This window comes from Salvelinus namaycush, chromosome 9 (assembly GCF_016432855.1).
Source record: "Salvelinus namaycush isolate Seneca chromosome 9, SaNama_1.0, whole genome shotgun sequence".
Classification (NCBI taxonomy): domain Eukaryota; kingdom Metazoa; phylum Chordata; class Actinopteri; order Salmoniformes; family Salmonidae; genus Salvelinus; species Salvelinus namaycush.
In genome coordinates, this window is record NC_052315.1 from 45,086,773 (window position 1) to 45,107,158 (window position 20,386).

Genomic DNA, 20,386 nt, shown 5'->3' on the forward strand with positions numbered 1-20,386 from the left:
AAAAAATGTATATATATATATATACAGTATATATGTGGTATATATTTTTTCACTGCAACCGCCAACCACAGGAAGACTCAGGAGCCCTCTCTCAATGAGCGTAGACAGCCAGCTGCTGCCATTCTGCTAATCATCAGATGGGGGAGAAGAGGAGGTAGGGGGCTCATGTGGGTCACTGGGGGGGCTGCCTTGATTGGGTAACTTATTCATAAAAAATAAAATAAAAATACATAATAAATACATGTGACTGGTCAGTTGTGTGAGTCAGGAGCTTGACCCAATCCCATAGGGTGCCTAAAAAACAAAACATGTAAATTAACAATTACGTAATTTTAAAAATTATTATAATTTATGCTGGGCGGGAGGGTAGGGATTTTTTTTTTTAAACGAAGCCCCAGGGCCTATTATTTCTTAGTCCGGCCCTGCACACTGTGTAAGGAACGCCCCGAATTGCAGTGTTCTCAGCTTTCAGGCCTTTTGGGCGGGATTTAACTTGGCATTTACCCGTACAGTAGAGCTAAAACCTGGCAAGCCAGCCCGACGGTCAGCCGTCACGTTTCCTGTGCTCACAGCCCGCAGAAATAGAGTAATTGCGGAGCTGTAGCTACAATTGTATCCGGGAGATACCTCTGTTTTAACGCAAGAAAACTCAGCCTCGTCCAGATTTCAGGTATATCCGTCTTTCACATGCTATTTTCTCTGGTTGCATTATATTTAGCGCTAAATGTTCAAAGATGACTGGGAATGGCTATCGTTCGCTAACGATGTGCGACAGCATGCCACGGAAGAGATGCGCAAAAGGGAGGGGTAACTGGCTAACGTTAGCTAGCCAGTTAGCTAAATTATTTCCAGGAAGTGTTGTAGGTTTGTGTTAGGACTCATTGAGGTCAATCCTTTAAAGAAAGTGTTTGCATTTTCTTGTTTTGGTAGTGCTGTTTTTGCTGTCAGTCATTAGTTAACTAATGGGAATTGCTCACCACCACACCAAAGAAGTTGGCATACTGGCTAACGTTAGTTAGTTAGTTAGTTAGCTGGCTGGTTGGCTAGTTAGTATTCTTGCTGTGTGGGGTGACACGGCCACAAGTCGATGCCAGTGCCTTCTTGAGCAAGTTTCGCTAACTAGCTAATTAACATGTGGGCTGTGGTGCTTAAAATCATTATCACTTTGTACGACAATAGCTTTCTTTCTAAATTCAAATGGCGTGACACTGGACTTATTTTAGCCATATAACATAAGCCACAAGTAAGTTGTTTGACTTTAATCGGGGTCACAAGATCTCCAGCCTTTTTCCATTTATGCCATTTGACATATATATTCATTTAACTCATTGACGTGAGTGTTAGCAAAAATGATAGCCACCCCACCCCTTCTCCATTATTTGGACAGGTATAGCTGCTGGTCTATACTAGGCCAACATCACCTGCTCTGATTTTTGAATCACTGCTGAGGTGGCCTTGTCAACAGCGTTCTCTGATCTTTGCAGAGGGGGGGTCTTACTTCATACATTACCTTTTGCGATGTGTTGTTTTCACATCTGTCAGCAAATATTTACCACAGCATTCAAGTGCCAACTCCAGGGACATGCATGTGTTTTAATCAGTTATTCCAACAGGCGATGTGGTATCTGGGATCACTTGCTTTTACAGCAGTAGAGACTTCATAAAGGTGAATGCACTGTGTAGTTTACAGTGCTGTAAGGTGAGACCCAAGTGGTGTTAGATTTTGTGTGGTGATCGTTCTTGGCTGGTGATCGTTTTCCTAGGTTGGCCAAAGAGGAGGATGCCAATCTCGGTCCCCCAAGGAGGACTGCAGAGTAGAAGCTGGACCTACAGGTGTAAAGGCTGTCTTGGTCAGTTGTCCCAAGTGAAATAGAACATTCTCTCCGGGGGTCCAAAACGTTTTAATGATGCTGTAGCAACAGCACCCTCAGTCTCAGTGTTTTTAGTGAAGCGCCAGACTCTCCTTTGCACCGCTCTCATACCCACCTGATAAGCAAGATTACCTTTTACCTCCATTCCTCCAAAAATGGGTATCAGGTTTTTCATGGTGGTGCTTTAGTGAATACAGTTGTTGCACACCAGTCACCAGGGATTTCTTGATGGCTTTTTATGTCCTTACTCTACAGTTGAAGTTTCTCTTTGTGACACCTGTTATCAAATACTTTATTTGGTTTATAATAAGCACACACGCATACAGTAGGCCTATATATAATGGGAGGGTAAGATGGCACTGCATGCCACAACTGCCTTGCTGCTTGGACAGAGACACTGCCTCTGTTTGACAAGATCACAGCTGTCACAGACTTGACACAGGCTGTTATTTACTGCATATAACCAATCTGCTCTGCCGCATTGACCAGAGGGAACCTATCCTGCACGTAAAAATGGCACTGACGGTGGAACACTGTTTCTGTCTGAACTCCGAATCAAATATGCTTCCCAAAAATAACATGGTCGCTGTGGTGAAACATTTATTTAGATGTATCCATGTAAACAGGATTATTAGGGTAATCGTTATTCTTACAAAGCATGTAAACGTTTTCATCAAACTATTATATTTATCTAACTATCCACAATAATCACATTATTGTGTGCATGTAGCCGTACTTACTCACTGTTGGACAGAAGTGTTTTAGTGTTGCGTGTTTAATGATCTTGGTGGGTGATATCTGTTTTGAATAAGATATAATGTTATCGTCTGTGTCAATCATTAACCAGTTATCTGTCTGAATAGTGAGATGTATCAACAGTAGCGTGCCGGCCACTATCACTCACAGATAAGACTAGTAAAAAAAAAATGGGCGTATTTAAACTCTTGAGTTTTAAAGATGCACTGTGTAACTTTTTGGGAGACCTGACCAAATTCACGTATGTGTGCGATTTCTATGCTTCCAGTTCTGAAGTTTAGGTTTTGCGTGTCTTCCTTTTGGTTTTGTACACATGCTTCAAACAACTGAATATACAATGTTTTTGGTTATGGAAAATATATGTCTCAGCAGTTTAGACAATACAATGATTCTCTACACAATGATTGCTTGTTTTGTCACATAAACTGAATGTAGGCAAACTACTAGAATTTTAGCAACCAGGTAACGGCAGAGCGATTTCCGCATAGTGCATCTTTAAGTCAGGCTCATATCTGGTAAACCGGATGTTAGTGATGCAATTTGATGTTGTGTAGAGAAGATTTCAATATATTTTACTGGCTCTTTGCCAGGAGTGCTCAACTCTGCTCTCTAAACCTTTCATAGATTGTGTGAATGAGAAGTTACTTTCATGAGAAAATAAAGTTTTAACTGTAAACCAGGTGTTATAGTAAAACACGTAAATTCTGGTCTTCATTTTGACAGTTTGGAAGAAAATACATGTAGGCAATGAGGATTATACGTTTTATATTTGTAGCTACATTCATAACAAGAAATAAATGACCATGACGTTCATGTCAACTCATTGTATTGTTTCCCCATCTGCTATGACTGATTGGTGGCGCAGTCTGCTAAAACAGTTGGCTCATAGTTCAATGGTTGTGAGATCTGCATGTGGGATTAGAAATCCTTTTTTGCCTTACAATATTCATCCCGTGCCCACACACACTTCTAATTCTGAAAAGTGAAAGCATACTTGTGAGAGGGGTCGCCCTGGTAGTAGTTGTAGGTTTTTGTACAGTACCCAAGTCTGTGAGTTAATTTGACCATTGGAAAAAGAGCTACTGTGTAAATACTGCAGTAAGGGTTGAGTTAAATTGAGCCCCTAATCATCATTGCACTTTTCCCCCCCCAACACTGCAATAAATGTGGGTCCACGTTTCACTTTTTAATTTATTTTTTATTGTGCTCAATGGGGGATTCAAATTTACATCGCAATTGACAATAATGTCAGGAACTCAGGCGCCCTACTACTTTGAGCTAACGGTGCAGAGACATATTTGCTCGCCATGCACAATTTTATTAGAGCATTTCAGTGGACTTCTGGCAATTATGCTTTAGTGAGAAAGTGTTGGGATCAGGTACAACTACGTTTACCCACCCCCAAAATGAATTCTTGTGAGCAATCCCCCCCCCCCCCCCCACACCCGCAATGTTTTTTTGAAGGGGTTAGGCAAAGGCTGAAATTGGAGTTGAGAGTTAACCTTTAAGTACAGCTCTTGAGCCCGTCACCCATCTTAATGAGTGTGTGGATTAGACGGGATAAGAGTTACTTACAACGGTGGCAAGGCTGAGTAAGATACAGGAACCAACATACTGTATGTGATATGGGCGCATTTTGTAGATGGAAAGAGTAGTTTTTGTCTCTTAACTGGGGTCGGTGTTACTGGTGAAATTCTGTCCCACTAGTCGGTAGGTTCTTCAATAACTATGCTAACGATGATGTAATCCTTCCATAGGTTGAGAAGGGTTGGAGCACACCTGACAAAATGGTGACCATTCCGGAATACTATGAGGGGAAGAATGTGCTTATCACGGGGGCGACAGGCTTCATGGGAAAGGTCCTGCTGGAGAAGCTGCTGCGGTCTTGCCCTGGAATCAAAGCTGTGTATGTTCTGGTCCGGCACAAAGCAGGGCACGCTCCCCAGGCCCGCATCGCTGACATGATCAACTGCAAGGTGAGCAGAGCTGGAGAAGGATTAAGGTCTAATGGGGCTAGCCAAAAGGGGATGTCTGTGGGGTGATGGATCATATGTTCTTGAACATTTGTTACTGGAGATCTAGTAGTTCCAGAGCCCATGCTCTCCATACTGTGTTACAATTGGGTCATGACAGACCATGACGTTTAAAGTTTTAATGTCACATGCACAAGTACAGTCATGCCTTTCTTGCAAACTCAAAACCCAACAATGCAGTAACACTAGAAATAACAAGTTGGAAGAAAAAAATATGAGAACGACACGATAAAGTAAATAAGCATACTATATACAGGGTCAGTTCCAGGACCATATTTACAATGTGCAGGGATACTGGAGTGGTAGAGTTAGTTATGTATAGGGGTAAGGTGACATCGAACATATGATAAAACAGTAACAGCAGCGTATATGATGATTGTATGTTTGTGTAGTCAGTATAAATGTATGTGCATATTATGTGTGTGAGCAAATAACGGAGTGAGTGTATTGAAGTATCAGTGTGTAGTGTGAGTGCAAAGAATAAAACAAAGGTCAACTCAATCCATGCAGCCATTTTGTTAGCTATTTATTAGTCTTATGGAAGGGGGCATAGAAGACTTGATGTACCGCGCGGAAGCGGAGAGAACAGTCTACGGCGTGGGTGGTTGACGTCTTAAACGATTTTCCGGCCCTTCCCTGTACCCCGCCTGGATGGCAGGGAGCTTGGCCCCAGTGACGTAGTCTTAACTAAAGGGATTGTTTTCTTGGAGCGCTTTCAAACCAAAACACATCACTCCACCAACACATTGCTGTCATTAAAAAAACATTGAGTAGGTTAATTTTGATCCTTTTATTGGCAGTGAAAGTAGCATGATTTGAGTGTTACATTTTCTTTGCCAACTGTTGCAGCTGTTTGTATTTCAGCTTTTTGACAGGGTACGAGATGAGCAGCCAGACTTTGCTGAAAAGATAGTGGCTGTTAACAGTGACCTCACCCTGCCAGAGCTGGACCTGAGCACAGAGGACCAGGAAACGCTTGCTGACTGCATCAACGTAGTCTTCCACTGTGCTGCAACCATCCGATTCAACGAGCCTCTCAAGTGAGCCATTGTTTCTCTCCTAATGCTACTCCCCAGAGCTTTGCTGGACAATTCTGCAAGCTCAGATTTTTCTACAGGGTGATCTTGTCACTTGCTTCACCTGCAGAGAAATGACTCGCTTCCTCTTAATACTTAGTGTAGGTTATCATTCTAGAAGTATTTCTAACCGTTCTTGTGTACCCGCCCATTGGTTTTTAATATTTTCATGTGTTGTATGTGACATTTTTCTTCCTTCTCAGAGATGCTATGCAGCTGAATGTTCTAGCCACCCAGAAGATGGTGGCTCTGGCCCACAGAATGAAGCACTTGGAGGTGTTTCTTCACGTGTCCACAGCCTATGCCAACTGTGACCGGACGCTCATTGAGGAAGTGGTTTATCCACCTCCTGTTGACTACAAGAAGCTCATCGACAGCCTGGAGTGAGTCTAAGAAATGTGACTTGTTTTTCATAACTCTTCCCATTGCAGACTTGTTACCCTGAAGTTATTTGCAGATTGATAGAAATGGAAGCCATTTGTTATTATTATTATTATTTTTTAACCTTTATTTAACTAGGCAAGTCGGTTAAGAACAAATTCTTATTTTCAATGACAGTATTATTAAGATGAATGTCAGTAATACTATATACCAAGAGATTATAGTAATTTACAGATAGGCATGTTTGACTAAGAGGAAATGGATGCATTAGTGGCTAATGCATAAGCTTGGAATTTCTCACGGGTCTCTCAATGCCACTTCATGGACTGAAACTTCATACCAACACAGGGAACGTCTCTGATTTGAAACTTAATGCAGTTTGGTTACTGATTGAATGGCACCCATTTGTAAACTATTTAATAAGGACATTTGCTTTACTCAAAATGTTAGGTGGGACTTCTGACTTCTCTTGAAGGTGGCCCAATATGTAACCCATGAACAAAACCGTCACCAGTTGTGTAAAAGTTAGTGTTCTGTTGTAGTAATGTTTCCACCCTTAAGTATTACGAAAGGCATGTCAGAATCTCTTCAGAGATTTATATGTATGTGGGTGGGGCAGTTTTAAGGAAAGTTAATCTCTGAAATATGTGTTTGGTCATGGGCAGAAAATTGCAATATAACTGACCTTTTGTGTGGATCTTCCAGTTCTTTTCTTCTACATAGCAAAGTGTGTGTGTAAATCATATATACTTTTATTTTTTGCTGTCATTATTTGGATTTAAAAAAAATCCAGTGTAAAATGAACTTTAAATTACTAAATTCAGATATAAACTATGTAGAAAAGATAATGGACTGATATATTTTTTAAATAATCATCTTTGAGAACTAAAAATCACCAAAATAAAAGCTAGACAGTCAGGGAGAAACTAAAATTCAAAACATGCATTCGGGAGAATTTTGGGCATGGCATGGGGCCTCCATCGATTTAGTTGTTTGAGTTACTCAGATGGCATAAGTCATGGCAAAATGTGTGGAACTGTAGGAAATTTGCTTTAAAACGGCAACATTTTGTCACTGTGGCCAACAGGAGGGCCTCTAAAATTGTTGTTCGGCGACTGCACCATTGGCCACTCCCACCATCTAAGCAACATTTTTATCCAGAAAAAACCCTGACTTCAATGTGTTTTCATGTTGGTTAGGTGGATGGATGAGAAACTGGTCTCAGCGATGACCCCAGGGCTGATTGGAAAAAGGCCCAACACGTACACTTACACCAAGGCCATGGCTGAGTACCTGGTCCAGCAGGAGTGTGGAAACCTCAACGTGGCCATCATCAGGCCCTCTATAGTAGGGGCCAGTTGGAAAGAGCCCTTCCCAGTGAGTCTTCTCATGTACTGAGCAGGCTGTTTTTAAAACGGTAGCTACTGTAACTGACCGTAGTAAATAAACTCTGTATACTGCTCATAACATGTTTTCACTCTTCTTAGGGCTGGATTGATAATTTCAATGGACCTAGTGGAATATTCATTGCAGTAAGTAATCAACAACCTAAAAAGAAGTGAGCGGAGTTCTCTTCTCTATGTAAAATGGTCAGAGATCAGACTGCAATCATGACCACGTCAACATTGTGGCTACTCATTATAACCTGAGAAAGCACTTTCCTATGACCTAGTAATGAACCTGACACTTCTCTGCCCTATATAGGCAGGAAAGGGGATCCTGCGCACCATGAGAGCATCCAACAATGCAGTGGCTGACCTGGTGCCTGTGGATGTGGTCATCAATACCACACTGGCTGCCGCCTGGTACTCTGGCTCCCAGAGACACACCAGGTCAGTCGTGCGTGCGTACACACACACACACACACACTGGAGCTGGACGAATGATATCATTTATGAAATGCAGATATTCCTTCCGGTTTTTATTTTGTCCCTTTTTGTGTCCGCAGGCCTAAGAGCATATTGGTGTACAATTGCACGACGGGTGGCATCAACCCGTTCCATTGGGGTGAAGTTGGTATGAACCGCTTTCCTTATCTTACACCCGGAGTATATTTGGATATTTGTTCTCAGATGGTCTAACAAAGCAGAATGATAAATTATGATTATCAGTTATGCTTCTGAGGGCACACGCACTCTTATAACTGTAGTGAGTGTGAGCAGGTTTTGGTTTACTCGCACGCTCTTTGGGGTGTTCAACTCCCTGGATTTGTGTTTACTGTACATATTCTAGGTAGGCCCTCATTGAAATAAGAGTTTTCTTAACTGACTTGCCTAGTTAAATAAAAAATACATCTGAATGCTAGCCATCTGAGAAAGATCAACATTGTGCCAGGTTTAAAGGAAATGGGTGAACCTATATAACATGACTCATGCTTGAATGAAAGTGTTCCAGTCATAAATCCAATATTTGTTTAGTGGACTAAAGATGGATGGTATTTTCATAGTGCCACTTTGTATAGTTCCCTTTTTAAGATGCCAACCTGGTGCGTTTATTTTAGTAAATGTCAAATATATTTTGTCTATTTGCTACTCATTTACCGTAAATTGTTATGCTGCTTAAATATTTCAGGTGAAATCACTTTGTTTTTTAACATTGCTTTTCTCCATTCATTAGGCTTACTTTGAAGTCTAGATTTGTGGTGTTATGTAATCTCCCCAGACTCTCACAATAACTTGTACGGTTAAATAATGATGGTTCAAAAGCACTTCAAAGATATATTGTCTAAACCGAAGATCTGGCTTTGTTGCTGCTTTGTTGTATGCTTGCCGCTTCGCTCTTTCTTTCTACTTTGGAGAAATGAGTTGTGCCAACAATTCACCCTGTTGAACCCCCTACCTTTTCTCCTAGAGTACCATGTAATATCCACTTTCAAGAGGAACCCCCTCGAGCAGGCCTTCAGACGGCCCAATGTAAATCTCACAACCAATCACCTTATCAATCAGTACTGGATCGCTGTAAGCCACAAGGCACCAGCCTTCCTTTATGATCTCTGCCTCAGGATGACAGGAAGAGAGCCCAGGTAAATGACGCCCCGCTCGGTCACACCCATCTCCCTCCACCCCCCCCCCCCCGCGTTCTCGCTCAGTGTAGCCCAATGTGTACTGTACCTGTGACGTGATGCTTCTGTCTGGTGTCATGGGGGTAAGGGTGCATAAGCCACCCATATACCATTAGGGCTGGGTTCTGCACTCTTACCCCTCTCGGTGTTACCTCGACCATGTCCTGGCATTGAATGTCCTTGTTAAAGGGGTTCTCCCTCCTGTGATGTCATATTCTCTCTGCAGAGTACTGTATAAACATGACCTTCAAGACCAACCCCTTAGAGCAGGCTTTCAGGCGCCCCAATGTTAACCTGCGGTCCAACCCCTTTACCAATCAGTACTGGACCACAGTGAGTCACACTCTGCCCGCCCTGCTGTATGACGTGTATCTCAGGGCCACGGGTCAGAAGCCCCGGTAAGGTCTACTACAGTGCCCGTGCCCTCTCAACCCCCTCTCCCCTCCACCACTGGGTGCTGGTTGTGTGGCATGGTGGGTGGGGAGGAAGCAACGCCTGGCTGTTTGCTCGATTTCGTGGACTCGGCTGGCTGCTGACAGGCTTCTGTGTCGTCATGACAAGCATGGGTTCCTGTCCAAAGCATGCTGCAATAATGTTTGAGTGATTTTATTTTGTCGCCCTTTTTGTTTGACCTTTCTGCCTGTTACTGCATTTGTACTTTTTTGATGCAGTTGGAACTATTTGGCTTTGGAAGTCATTTTTAAATTTTTTATTGTGGAATTACCTCCCTTATTTTTGTTGCCATTTTTTATTTTTTCTGAGCCATGCAGTTAAGTCCGGTGTTTCCCAAATTAGGGGTCGTGTGAGACTCTGAAATATAAAAAATCGTGCTTGGTTTGTAGAACCTGAGCTTACTGACCGCTAGATGTGGTTGTAATAAACAGAGCGGTTTCTATTTTCTTCTTACAAATGTGTGTCTCTCTTGAAAGATTTAAGCTACAAAATAACGACCCCATCACTGAAAGATAAGACTCGGGAACACGTATGTGTCTTCTGTTTCCCTCTCCAATGCTCACAAGTCGTGCATTACTCATTAGTAGAGTGGACAAGGCACTAAATCAGACTGGGGGGGAGGACATTATTAATGTTCTTTTCAACACAGATGATCATACAAAATTATAGCCTGATTTATCGTCTGAACTTCCCGATGCATTTCAGTCACTTCAAACCATACTTTCAAAAGTACTGTCAGACTGATTTTGTATTAACTGTCATAGCCCCAATTTAAAAAAAGTTTTTTTTTATATACATGGTGGGGTTGCAGATTCTACATTTTTTTCTATCAAAACTGGGTCACAGGCCAAAAGAAGTTTGGGAACCCCAGCATTGAGTCTTCTGAAGTGACCTGGGATTGATCGGTCCTCATTCTTGTTCTCTACTCTTCAATAATCTCCCCAAATGAGAGGAACCAGTGAACTAGTTGTCCTTTTATTAATTGGCCCATCAACACTTCTACTCCTGGTAGTCCTACTCCTGGGCTTCATGAAGCACATTGTGGGCAGAATGGAATGCACTGGCAGTAATTCATACGCTCAGAAGCCAATGGAATCTTGAATTAAAGTGTATCAGTGAGTTGAGTAGGCCTACTCATAAACCCCACCTTTTTATGCGTTTTATTATGCATCCAGACCACGGTTCAGTCTAATCAAGTTTTTGTTACCTGATAGACAGTATTGGTCCTCACAGGTTTACTGTACAGCAGAAACATTTCTGCAATAAACTTTTGGTAACATATCTCAATTAGCGAAAATGTAACATTTTTGGTTGTCTGAAATGCATTTGGATTAGTATAACACTTTCTACGGGTGAAGTGAATAGATGGGTGTCTCACCCACTGAAACTAATACCTTTTTAATGTTTGACTTTCTAAATGTTCCACCATGCATGTTTTGTCACCTTCCTCTTGGAACACGATGTATCATGGAGGGAATCTGAGCTCTTGATTACAAGCATGGTTGCTTTTGATGCAATTTGGCATGGCCATTAATCCTCAAACCAGTTCGTTCATGAAACTTTCAACTACAATTAGTACATGTTTTCCTAATGACGACAATGTAATTGGTGCAAGTTTTAAAACCTTAAGCTACTGGCAGTCAGACATGCTCAGGTGCCGTCAGATTGGACAAGCCCTCCATTACATTGTGTTCAACATGCAGTACATTCTGTAAGTATTCAGACCCCTTGACATTGTTACGTTACAGCCTTATTCTATAATGGATTATTTTTTTTTAAAGGTATCTTCAGTCTATACACTACCCCATAATGGCAAGGCAAAAACAAGTTTTTAGAAAATTTTGCTAATGTATAAAAAAATAAATAACTGATAACATTTACATAAGTACTCAGTACTTTGTTGAATCCCCTTTGGCGGCGGTCACAGCCTTCGAGCCTTCTTGGAATCAATCAGATTTATTTATAAAGCCCTTACATCAGCCTAAAACCTCAAACAGCAAGCAATGCAAGTGTAGAAGCACGGTAGGACGCTACAAGCTTGGCACACCTGTATTTGGAGAGTTTCTCTTTTTCTTCTCTGCAGATCCTCTCAAGCTCTGTCAGGGTGGTTGGAGAGCGTCGCTGCAAAGCTATTTTCAGGTCTCTCCAGAGATTTTCGGTCAGGTTCAAGTCCGGGCTCTGGCTGGGCCACTCAACGACATTCAGAGACTTGTCCTGAAGCCATTCCTGCGTTGCTTGGCTGTGTACTTAGGGTCATTGTCCTGTTGGAAGGTGAACCTTCGCCCCAGTCTGAGGTCCTTAGTGCTCCGGAGCGCTTTCATCAAGGATTTCGCTGTACTTTGCTCTGTTCATCTTTCCCTCGATCCTGACAAGTCTCCCAGTCCCTGACGCTGAAAAACATCCCCACAGCTTGATGCTGTTGCCACAATGCTTCACCTTAGGAATGGTGCCAGGTTTCCTCCAGACCTGACGCTTGGCATTCAGGCCAAAGAGTTCAATCTTGGTTTCATCAGACCAGAGAATCTTGTTTGAGAGTCCTTTAGGTGTCTTTTGGAGTGGCCAGACGGAAGTCACTATCATAAAGGCCTGATTGGTGGAGTGCTGCATAGATGGCTTGTCCTTCTGGAAGGTTTGCACATCTCCACAGAGAAACTCTGGAGCTCTGTCAGTGACCATCAGGTTCTTGGTCACCTCCCTGACCAAGGCCCTTCTCCCACAATTGCTCAGTTTGTACGGGCGGACATCTCTAGGAAGAATCTTGGTGGTTCCACACTTCCATTTTTTTTAAAGAATGATGGAGGCCACTGTGTTCTTGGGGACCTTCAATGCTGCAGAAAGTTATTGGTACCCTTCCACAGATCTGTGCTTCGACACAATCCTGTCTCGGAGCTCTACAGATAATTTCTTCAACCTCATGGCTTGGGTTTTGCTCTGACATGCACTGTCAACTGTGGGACCTTGTATAGACAGGTGTGCCTTTTTCAAATCATGTCCAATCAATTGAATTTACCACAGGTGGACTCCCAATGAAGTTGTAGAAACATCTCAAGGATGATCAATGGAAACAGGATGCACCTGAGCTCAATTTCGAGTCTCATAGCAAAGGATCTGAATATTTATGCAGTAAGGTATTTCTGTGTTATATTTTGTACAAATTTTACAAATTTATAAAATGTTATTTTCACTTTGTCCTCATGGGGTGGTGTTGTATAGATTGAGGAACAAAAATGTATTGTATTACATTTTATAATAAGGCTGTAACAAAATGAGGAAATATCCACGGTCTGAATACTTTCCGAATGCGCTGTATGTATCAACCTAACAATACTCAATCCAATGGAGACTGGTATGAGTTAGTGTAAATTAGCTTATAATGCTAGTATGCTTAGACTCTTACCGGTGTTCTATTTTTCTATTCTAGATTGTGCTGGATTTATACAGTTCTTTATTTTAAAGCTGTGAAGAAGTGTGCAAGGGTCAGATGATTGCAAATCTACGTTTCATCTATAGCGTTGACATACCCTAATTTTTACTTGGGTAATGAATTGGCTTAGAGGGCACTTTTACCCTGTACAAAAATACTTTGAATAGGTAATTCTCATCCGTTGTTCCATCTTGTCTGCTTAACAGACCTTAATCCCCCTGGTCTGTCCCTCTCCACGTCATAATCCGAATCTAGTTGGCTGGGGTTACTTTCCAGCAGTTGGATATTAAAGCTCAGTGCCCTTAAGGGTAAAAGCTGGCACTGTGCTGTCAGCTCTGTGCCATCTCCCCTTCTACCTCCTTAATACCTGTCTCTTCCCTGTTGCCATGGCGACCACCACTCCACGGCAGGATGATGAAGACCATCACACGGCTGCACAAGGCCATGATGGTGCTGGAGTACTTCACCAGTCACTCGTGGGTGTGGAACACGGACAACGTCACCATGCTGATGAATCAGATGGGCACTGATGACAAGAGGGTATGCTTTACGCCCACCCACCAGTCACTTGCACACACATACTTGTAGGACCCACGCATACATACTTGGGTAGGACACACACACACTTGTAGTGTGACACACAGAAATGCTATTGAACGAATGGAGTATGTTTGCATTTGTAGTCCGAGCACAATTGAATAATTCAGCTTGGTTTTAAATGGAGTCATTGTGTTGGATAGTCAGGGCCTGGCTGAAATGTACAGTGAATGTACACTCAGTGGACAGTTTGTTAGGTACACCAATCCGTTCACACAAATGTTTAGCTCCTACAGGCGATGAGTCACGTGACCGCGGCTTACTATATAAAGCAGGTAGACAGGTATCGAGGCATTTTGTTACCGTTAGAATGGGACAAAATGAGGGACCTAAGTGACTGAGCGTGGTATGGTTCAGTATCACAGAAACAAGTGTCTAGGGTTTACTGAGAATGGTGCGACAAACAAAAAAAATCCAGTCTTAGGGGTGAAAACAGCTCGTTGATGAGAGCCGTCAAAGGAGAATGGCAAGAATTGTGCAAGCTAAGAGGCGCAGAGTACAACAGTGGTGTGCAGAACGGCATCTCGGGAACGCATACCTCGTCGGTCCTTGTCACAGACGGGCTATTGCAGCAGACGACCACACCGGGTTCCACTCATATCAGCTAAAAACAAGAAGAAGCAGCTCCAGTAGGCACAGGATCACCAACGCTAGACAATTGGAGAGTGGAAAAACATTGCCTGGTCTGACGAATCCCAGTTCCTGTTGCGTCATGCTGAGTCAGGATTTGGTGTAAACAGCATAAGTCCATGGCCCTATCTTGCCTGGTGTCAATGGTACAGGCTGGTGGTGTAATGGTGTGGTGAAAGGTTTTCCTGGGACACTTTAGGTCCCTTGATACTGATTTTGAGCAACGTTTCTATGTCCCAACGAATTCAGGCTGTTTTAGAGGCGGGGGGGGGGGGGGGGGGGGTCTGACCCTGTACTGGATGGGTGTACCTAATAAACTGTCCACTGAGTATGTTGGTCCAACACACCAAGTGTAACACTTGAAGTTGTACTTTTTGTGTCAAATCTTCCTTGGTTCAACAAAACTTGCTCAATGACCATCCTTACAGTATGAATCCCCTTATTTGTTTGTCCAGATGTTCAACTTTGACGTGCGACAACTCAACTGGGCAGAGTACATGGAAAACTACTGCATGGGGACAAAGAAGTATGTCCTGAACGAGGCTGAGTCAGGCCTGCCAGCCGCACGCAAACACCTCAACAAGTAAGAGTAATGTCTCTACCTGCACATGTTACATAACTATCCTCTTATTGACAATTCCCAAGTCATCTTGAATATTTCATTGTAATGGCATTGACTTCATGCTATGCTGAAAAATAATATTTCTCAACTCCTGTTCCCCAGTCAAAATGTACATTTGGATCATTGTACTGCAAGAAATGCTTAATTATGCAGGAGTTGAGAGGTTATAGACCACCTGTCAGTATCCATTTTACCCATCTGAATACAGGATACAGTTACCTTGACGTGCCATAGGCCTATTTGAAGTTCCTGTCTCGTTACTGTGGAATTTGTATATTGCCTCGCAATCATCACACGCAACATAGGCACTGCCTTCATCTTCTTTTACCACTTCACCAAGTCTTTCATTACTTTTCTAGCGCCCCTTCTCCTTATTTTCAACTTTCCATTTTGCAGCTTTTCTCTTACTGTGTTAAACTCCGACATTGTACTTTTTGCCTCAGTGGATCGACGTTAACGTTTTCTGCCCGTTCCCAAAAGCGTTTGCCGATTTAATCGCCAACGAATGAAAGCAAAACCTCAATGTAGCCTATAGATTAAAAAATTGAGCTATAGTTGTACATTTATGGATTTGTATTTTTTGGGGGGATGTTTTTCTCTTTATTCAACCCGACCGCCAAACACCCGCCCTTCAGCCACGGAATATTTCATGACCCTAAAACCGTGCATTACTAGCACATATCTTTCTGCTTTCCTGGATCACCAGCAAAATATTTCCCTGGTATCCTCTGTTCTTCTAAAAGTGCTCGTTGCTCACAATATTCAAAGGGTAAAGTTCTACTAAAATGTCCTATTCCTCCCGTGAATGCCTGTTCACATGCAAGCTACCCAGTACATGTCATTGTATTTCTTCAGTTACCTCTTTATAATAAAATATTTGTCATCCTTTTGTGTGTTTTTTCAGGTTGAGGAACATCCGCTATACGTTCAACACAGTCCTGGTCGTGTTCATCTGGCGAGTGTTCATCGCGCGGTCCCAGATGGGCAGGAACATCTGGTACTTTGTGGTTAGCCTCTGCTTCAAGTTCCTGTCCTACTTCCGAGCGTCCAGCACCATGAAATACTGAGGCCACGTGGCGTGTTCACCCTGAACCTATCCACCCGCTCTCCCTCCTGCCCGGCCTGCCTGCGGACAGCTATGCATTGGACAATGCTCTTCGAACCCTGGGACTATTTTCAGTCACATCAAAGGGAGCCTTCAGGATTTAAATAAAGCCCTTTATCGACTTCCCTAGAGTCAGATGAACTTGTGGATATCATTTTTTTATGTCTCTGCGTGCAGTTTGAAGGAAGTTGATAACGAGTGTTGACTGGAAGGCTGGTAACTGCTAGCAATGCGAGTAGATGCCATACACTTCGTCATTGCGCTAACGCTAGTTGGGGTTGGCTGGTGAAACTACCGCTTATTTCCTTCATCCTGAATGCAGAGTCTTACACATTTGTATCCATGAGTTCATCTGACTCTGGGGAAGTAGATAAAGAGCTTCATTGCAAAAAATCCCAAAGTATCCCTTTAAAGGTCTGACATACCATTCATCCTACTGTATGTGATGTGTCCCCTTCTCTCTGCAGTGTGTTCCCTGGTGTGAGAGGTAGTACTGCATTCAACTGTGATGTAGTAAGCATGAATCTAACCAGACCCCAGGTCCTGTGATGCTCCCCTTGCACAGTGATGGTCAGACAGAATTGTCATCGATTTTTCTCGGTTGGTTGTCATGGTCATTGAGCTCTCTGCTTTGCTGACTGCCCCAGGGTGGTCAGGCTTTGGCTTTGACTAACGGTTTAGATTTTCTTGCTTGAATAGGGATGAAGGCACCCATGTGAAATCTATGCTTGCTGGTGGCAATGACTAATTCCCAATGACATGATCAAGCACAAGTTAGATGGTAATGGGATGGCTTTTTTTTTTTTACTGTGCCTAAAAGGTTTTGATTATCTTGCATCAGCTGTCCTTGCAGAGCTCGCATCAATTTTTTTTTTCTCCCTATGTTGCATTTAAGCCATTTCTGACTGGACTGTCCGCTTATGATTTCTGACCCAAATACCTCTGATCTCATGTAGCTCAGAACAGGCAACTGCTCAGAGGACTTGATGTTGGGGTAGTCTGTTCTTTACACTGGTTTTACTGAACAGCTTTTAGGCAAAGCTGCGCTGATCTATTTAAGTGTTTCCCCATGTTGCACAATGTCATGGGCATTTTACTGCCTGGAATTGGAGCTTTGATTACGGTTTTGCCTGTTTTCTAGTTTGGGATACTCCATGCATGGGAGAGACCTCTCCTCTTCCAATCCTAAACTACTTTTATCTTTGTCTTGCCATAACTCTCAAAGGTGGTCTTTATCCAATGTTGGCCTGGGTAGGTTGTGCACTTGGGACATTTTTAAATGTTTGTACCTCTCCCTTTTTTAACTGTTTTCTTGTACATATTGTCTAAGACGTCAGACTGACAGTGCACTTTTCTGTGGTTGTACATTGTATGTGTCCATTTGCCATATAGTTACTTATACCTACAGAACTCTATTTAGGTAGACTTAAAATCTGACTTACAAAGTATTTTTATGCTATTAAAATCAATGTTTCATGGCTGTTTATTTACTAAAGAAAAAAGCTGGAGGAAACTAATTCAACAGAACTTACTGTACACCATTTTATTGCATCATGTTGAAACTGTTGTCAGTTAAGTGTACAATTTTTCTGAATGTAGTAGTTAACACAGCTTGACTCATTGCACAGCCTACTAAAAAGCTACCTATGATTCCTGAATCCAAATTAAGTTAATACTGTAGTTGCTTGTATTTGAATATCGAGGAACAAGTTGTCATGTCCATTGTAATAACTGTTTTGAGCAACACATGTTGAATGGTATCCTTGCTTTTGTAGTCCCTTTTCCTTGTGGTGTTGGATTTGAAGAATTTAGTGTGTAACAGTTGTTTATTTCTGGTTTGTGGCTTTGCTATTCGTAGTGTAGTATTGTTAAACTTGTGACGCAATGGAACAGCGAATTCAGGGTTTATGAACTTGTGGTGGAGAAGTAAGAGAGTGGGGCAGACCCTCTACTACTTCATATTGCTAGGGATCCATGTTACTGGATCATTCTAATGGTCTTTATATTGCACATCTCTAACATTTTACATTCGTTCTGGTTTTACAGCATATCACAATGCCCATCTGGACTGACATATGATTTAACATATTCCTCTTGCCTTTTGTCTGCTTGCCAAATCTTTGTATTCTGTTGTCCTGTTTCCTCTTATAATTTTACAATGTAGTCTTGTGGAAAGAACTGTATCCTATAACCAATTTGTTTACCATGACCCTCACTGAATTCTCCCGAGGATGCGCTCTATAGTTTGAGGGTTTTAAAGTAATTGCCACTAAATGTAAAAAAATAAATAATCAATGGGTGCCTTTTGTTTGTAAACCAAAAAGAAGGAATAAACTGTTAAATCCTCTGTGCGGGAAGTTTTGTTCGTGAAGCTCAGTATTTTATGTTGTCGGGTTGAAAAAGAACTCTCCATTAACATGGCTTTGATCGTACAAGATTTTTCTCACTCCAATGATCACCCCTTGGTAGAGAAGAGCTGGTAATACTGGTTGAGCATTCCAGTAATACCTTCAGTTTAAGTACCAGGTACAATCAGCAGGGATGGGCAACTTTGATGGGGTGGGGGTGACATCAAAATCTGAACTTATGAGGGGCCAAAGTGACTCGTGGGTCTTCGTACCCACACATGCAGTCAGAGCCGGCCTTAAGTGAAATTTGTTTTTCTGCCCTCTTAACAGCGGAGAGAAATGTTAATTCTACTAATTTCCTGCAATTCTACACATATTGCCATGGGGCATAGAGAAAATGTTGCCATTTATAAAGCAAGTTTGCATCAATTCTACACCTTTTTCCATGGGGTGTGGAGAGAAATGTGCAGATTTACAGCTAATTTCTTAAAAATCTTCACATTTTGCCATGGGCGATTGGGGCAGGAGTTGCCCATCCCTGAGCTAGATAGATAATAAAGCTTAGCTTTATATAGATGTGTGACCAGATTCTTTAAATTCTTAACAGATCTCCCTCACCACTTAGCATACCAAACATTTTGTCATGTTTCTCTGATTCTGTTCAGATGATCGATTTAAGGCTTAATACTGCCAGCCAGGATTTGGCCCCCTAGTATCCGGTTCACCAGGACTTCTAACTGGTGCCCTATCTTCTGGCTCTGCCAATTCCTTGGTTTACCGTTGTCGCCAAGAAATTTGACCCAAGAGATTCCGCTTTGATATCATTGCACAGGGGAGGGTTTGTTTTATGTGCAAAAGAGTTGATACTGCACAGGACTAGAACGGAGTCAATCATTTACTGTACTTAGCTACAGTAGCTGACTGAATTGAATACCTGCCCTAGAGCAATAATATGTCATTTAGGGACTTACATAATTTTCTTATGGTTGGACTTGAACACATGACCCTTGCATTGCTAACACCATACTTTTACCACCTGAGCCACCAATAAGGCTGCCAATGTATTTAAGGTATTCATAGAATTTTCTACCAGGGGATAGAAGTTCAAAATCAATATTGCATTTGAACTTCAATTCTTTTTATTGAGGCAAATTATGTATTTCTTTGTGTGATCACGGCATCAGAATATGGAGTGTTTTATGATTGGCCATTTAGCCTTTCCGAACATAGTCTGCTTCAACTAAACTTTTGTCTTCTGTTTGTGGAGAAGACCCCTACTGTTTTGAGCTGCATGTGGCATCTTTTCCACTTCTATAAATTGGCCTTGACAATGAATTGTGTGTAGTAAAGTAAATTGACACAATGGAAAGAAAGCGTACCCAAACGCTTCAGCCCAGCTTGAAACACAATCAGGTGCTCAACGGAGGGACTTAAATGAAAAAAACATTCCTTACCTCAGGACACTTCAAAAAGTGCACTCTGTTTCTGCATAAATCATTGGATGTTTATTGACAGGACATGAACAGGCTTACAATTAGAAACGTAAGCCTGTTCAAGTCCCGTCAATAAATATTGGTGTTCCTTTTTCTCTATTTCCTGCGATAGTGACCTGGGGTAAGGAAAGTTTTTTAAATTGAGACCATGTTGCCAACCTCTCCAAAATAATGAATTTGTCCTAATGCTCTCTAAATCTCTTGTTTTACCCAAGAAAAGGCTGACATGAATGCAGTGGTGTTGACTTTGAGCCATAGAACGACAACAGGAAAGAAAGAATGGAACCCTATTGTAGGATGCTTTCAGATATTGACTGTTCACCCATTCTCAAAACCCATGATGGTCAAAATGCTCCAGAGCTTCTCATCAATCTTCTGCCAGAGGCAGTTTCTAGAATCAGAATAATAGAATTAGAAACACTGGGTTAGTTGCCACCAAGTCACTTGTGAGATTTGTGACAATTGTGAGATAAGAAGTGTAATGACGGTTGTGCATGAATTCATGTTATTTATCCAAATCAAGATGCATAAGGTAG

At 42.0% G+C, this 20,386-nt stretch overlaps 1 protein-coding gene across 1 annotated transcript; it reads left to right on the plus strand.

Moving 5' to 3' along the window:
* The first annotated feature begins 551 nt into the window (after positions 1-551).
* On the plus strand, positions 552-18,356 carry LOC120054127 (fatty acyl-CoA reductase 1-like). Its single transcript, XM_039001535.1, has 12 exons — positions 552-670; positions 4,385-4,603; positions 5,525-5,700; positions 5,940-6,119; positions 7,317-7,494; positions 7,605-7,649; positions 7,822-7,949; positions 8,066-8,133; positions 8,968-9,139; positions 13,466-13,595; positions 14,738-14,865; positions 15,809-18,356. The coding sequence occupies exons 2-12, from the start codon at positions 4,415-4,417 to the stop codon at positions 15,969-15,971; spliced, it is 1,557 nt and encodes a 518-aa protein (XP_038857463.1). The 5' UTR covers positions 552-670; positions 4,385-4,414; the 3' UTR covers positions 15,972-18,356.
* The last annotated feature ends 2,030 nt before the right edge of the window (positions 18,357-20,386 follow it).

Bases quoted from the DNA above. Each gene is read 5' to 3' on its own strand.
- LOC120054127 (XM_039001535.1), top strand. From the start codon at position 4,415: ATGGTGACCATTCCGGAATACTATGAGGGGAAGAATGTGCTTATCACG. The intron at 6,120-7,316 runs GTGAGTCTAAGA...CATGTTGGTTAG, and splicing joins AAGCTCATCGACAGCCTGGA to GTGGATGGATGAGAAACTGG. The intron at 7,950-8,065 runs GTCAGTCGTGCG...TTGTGTCCGCAG, and splicing joins GGCTCCCAGAGACACACCAG to GCCTAAGAGCATATTGGTGT.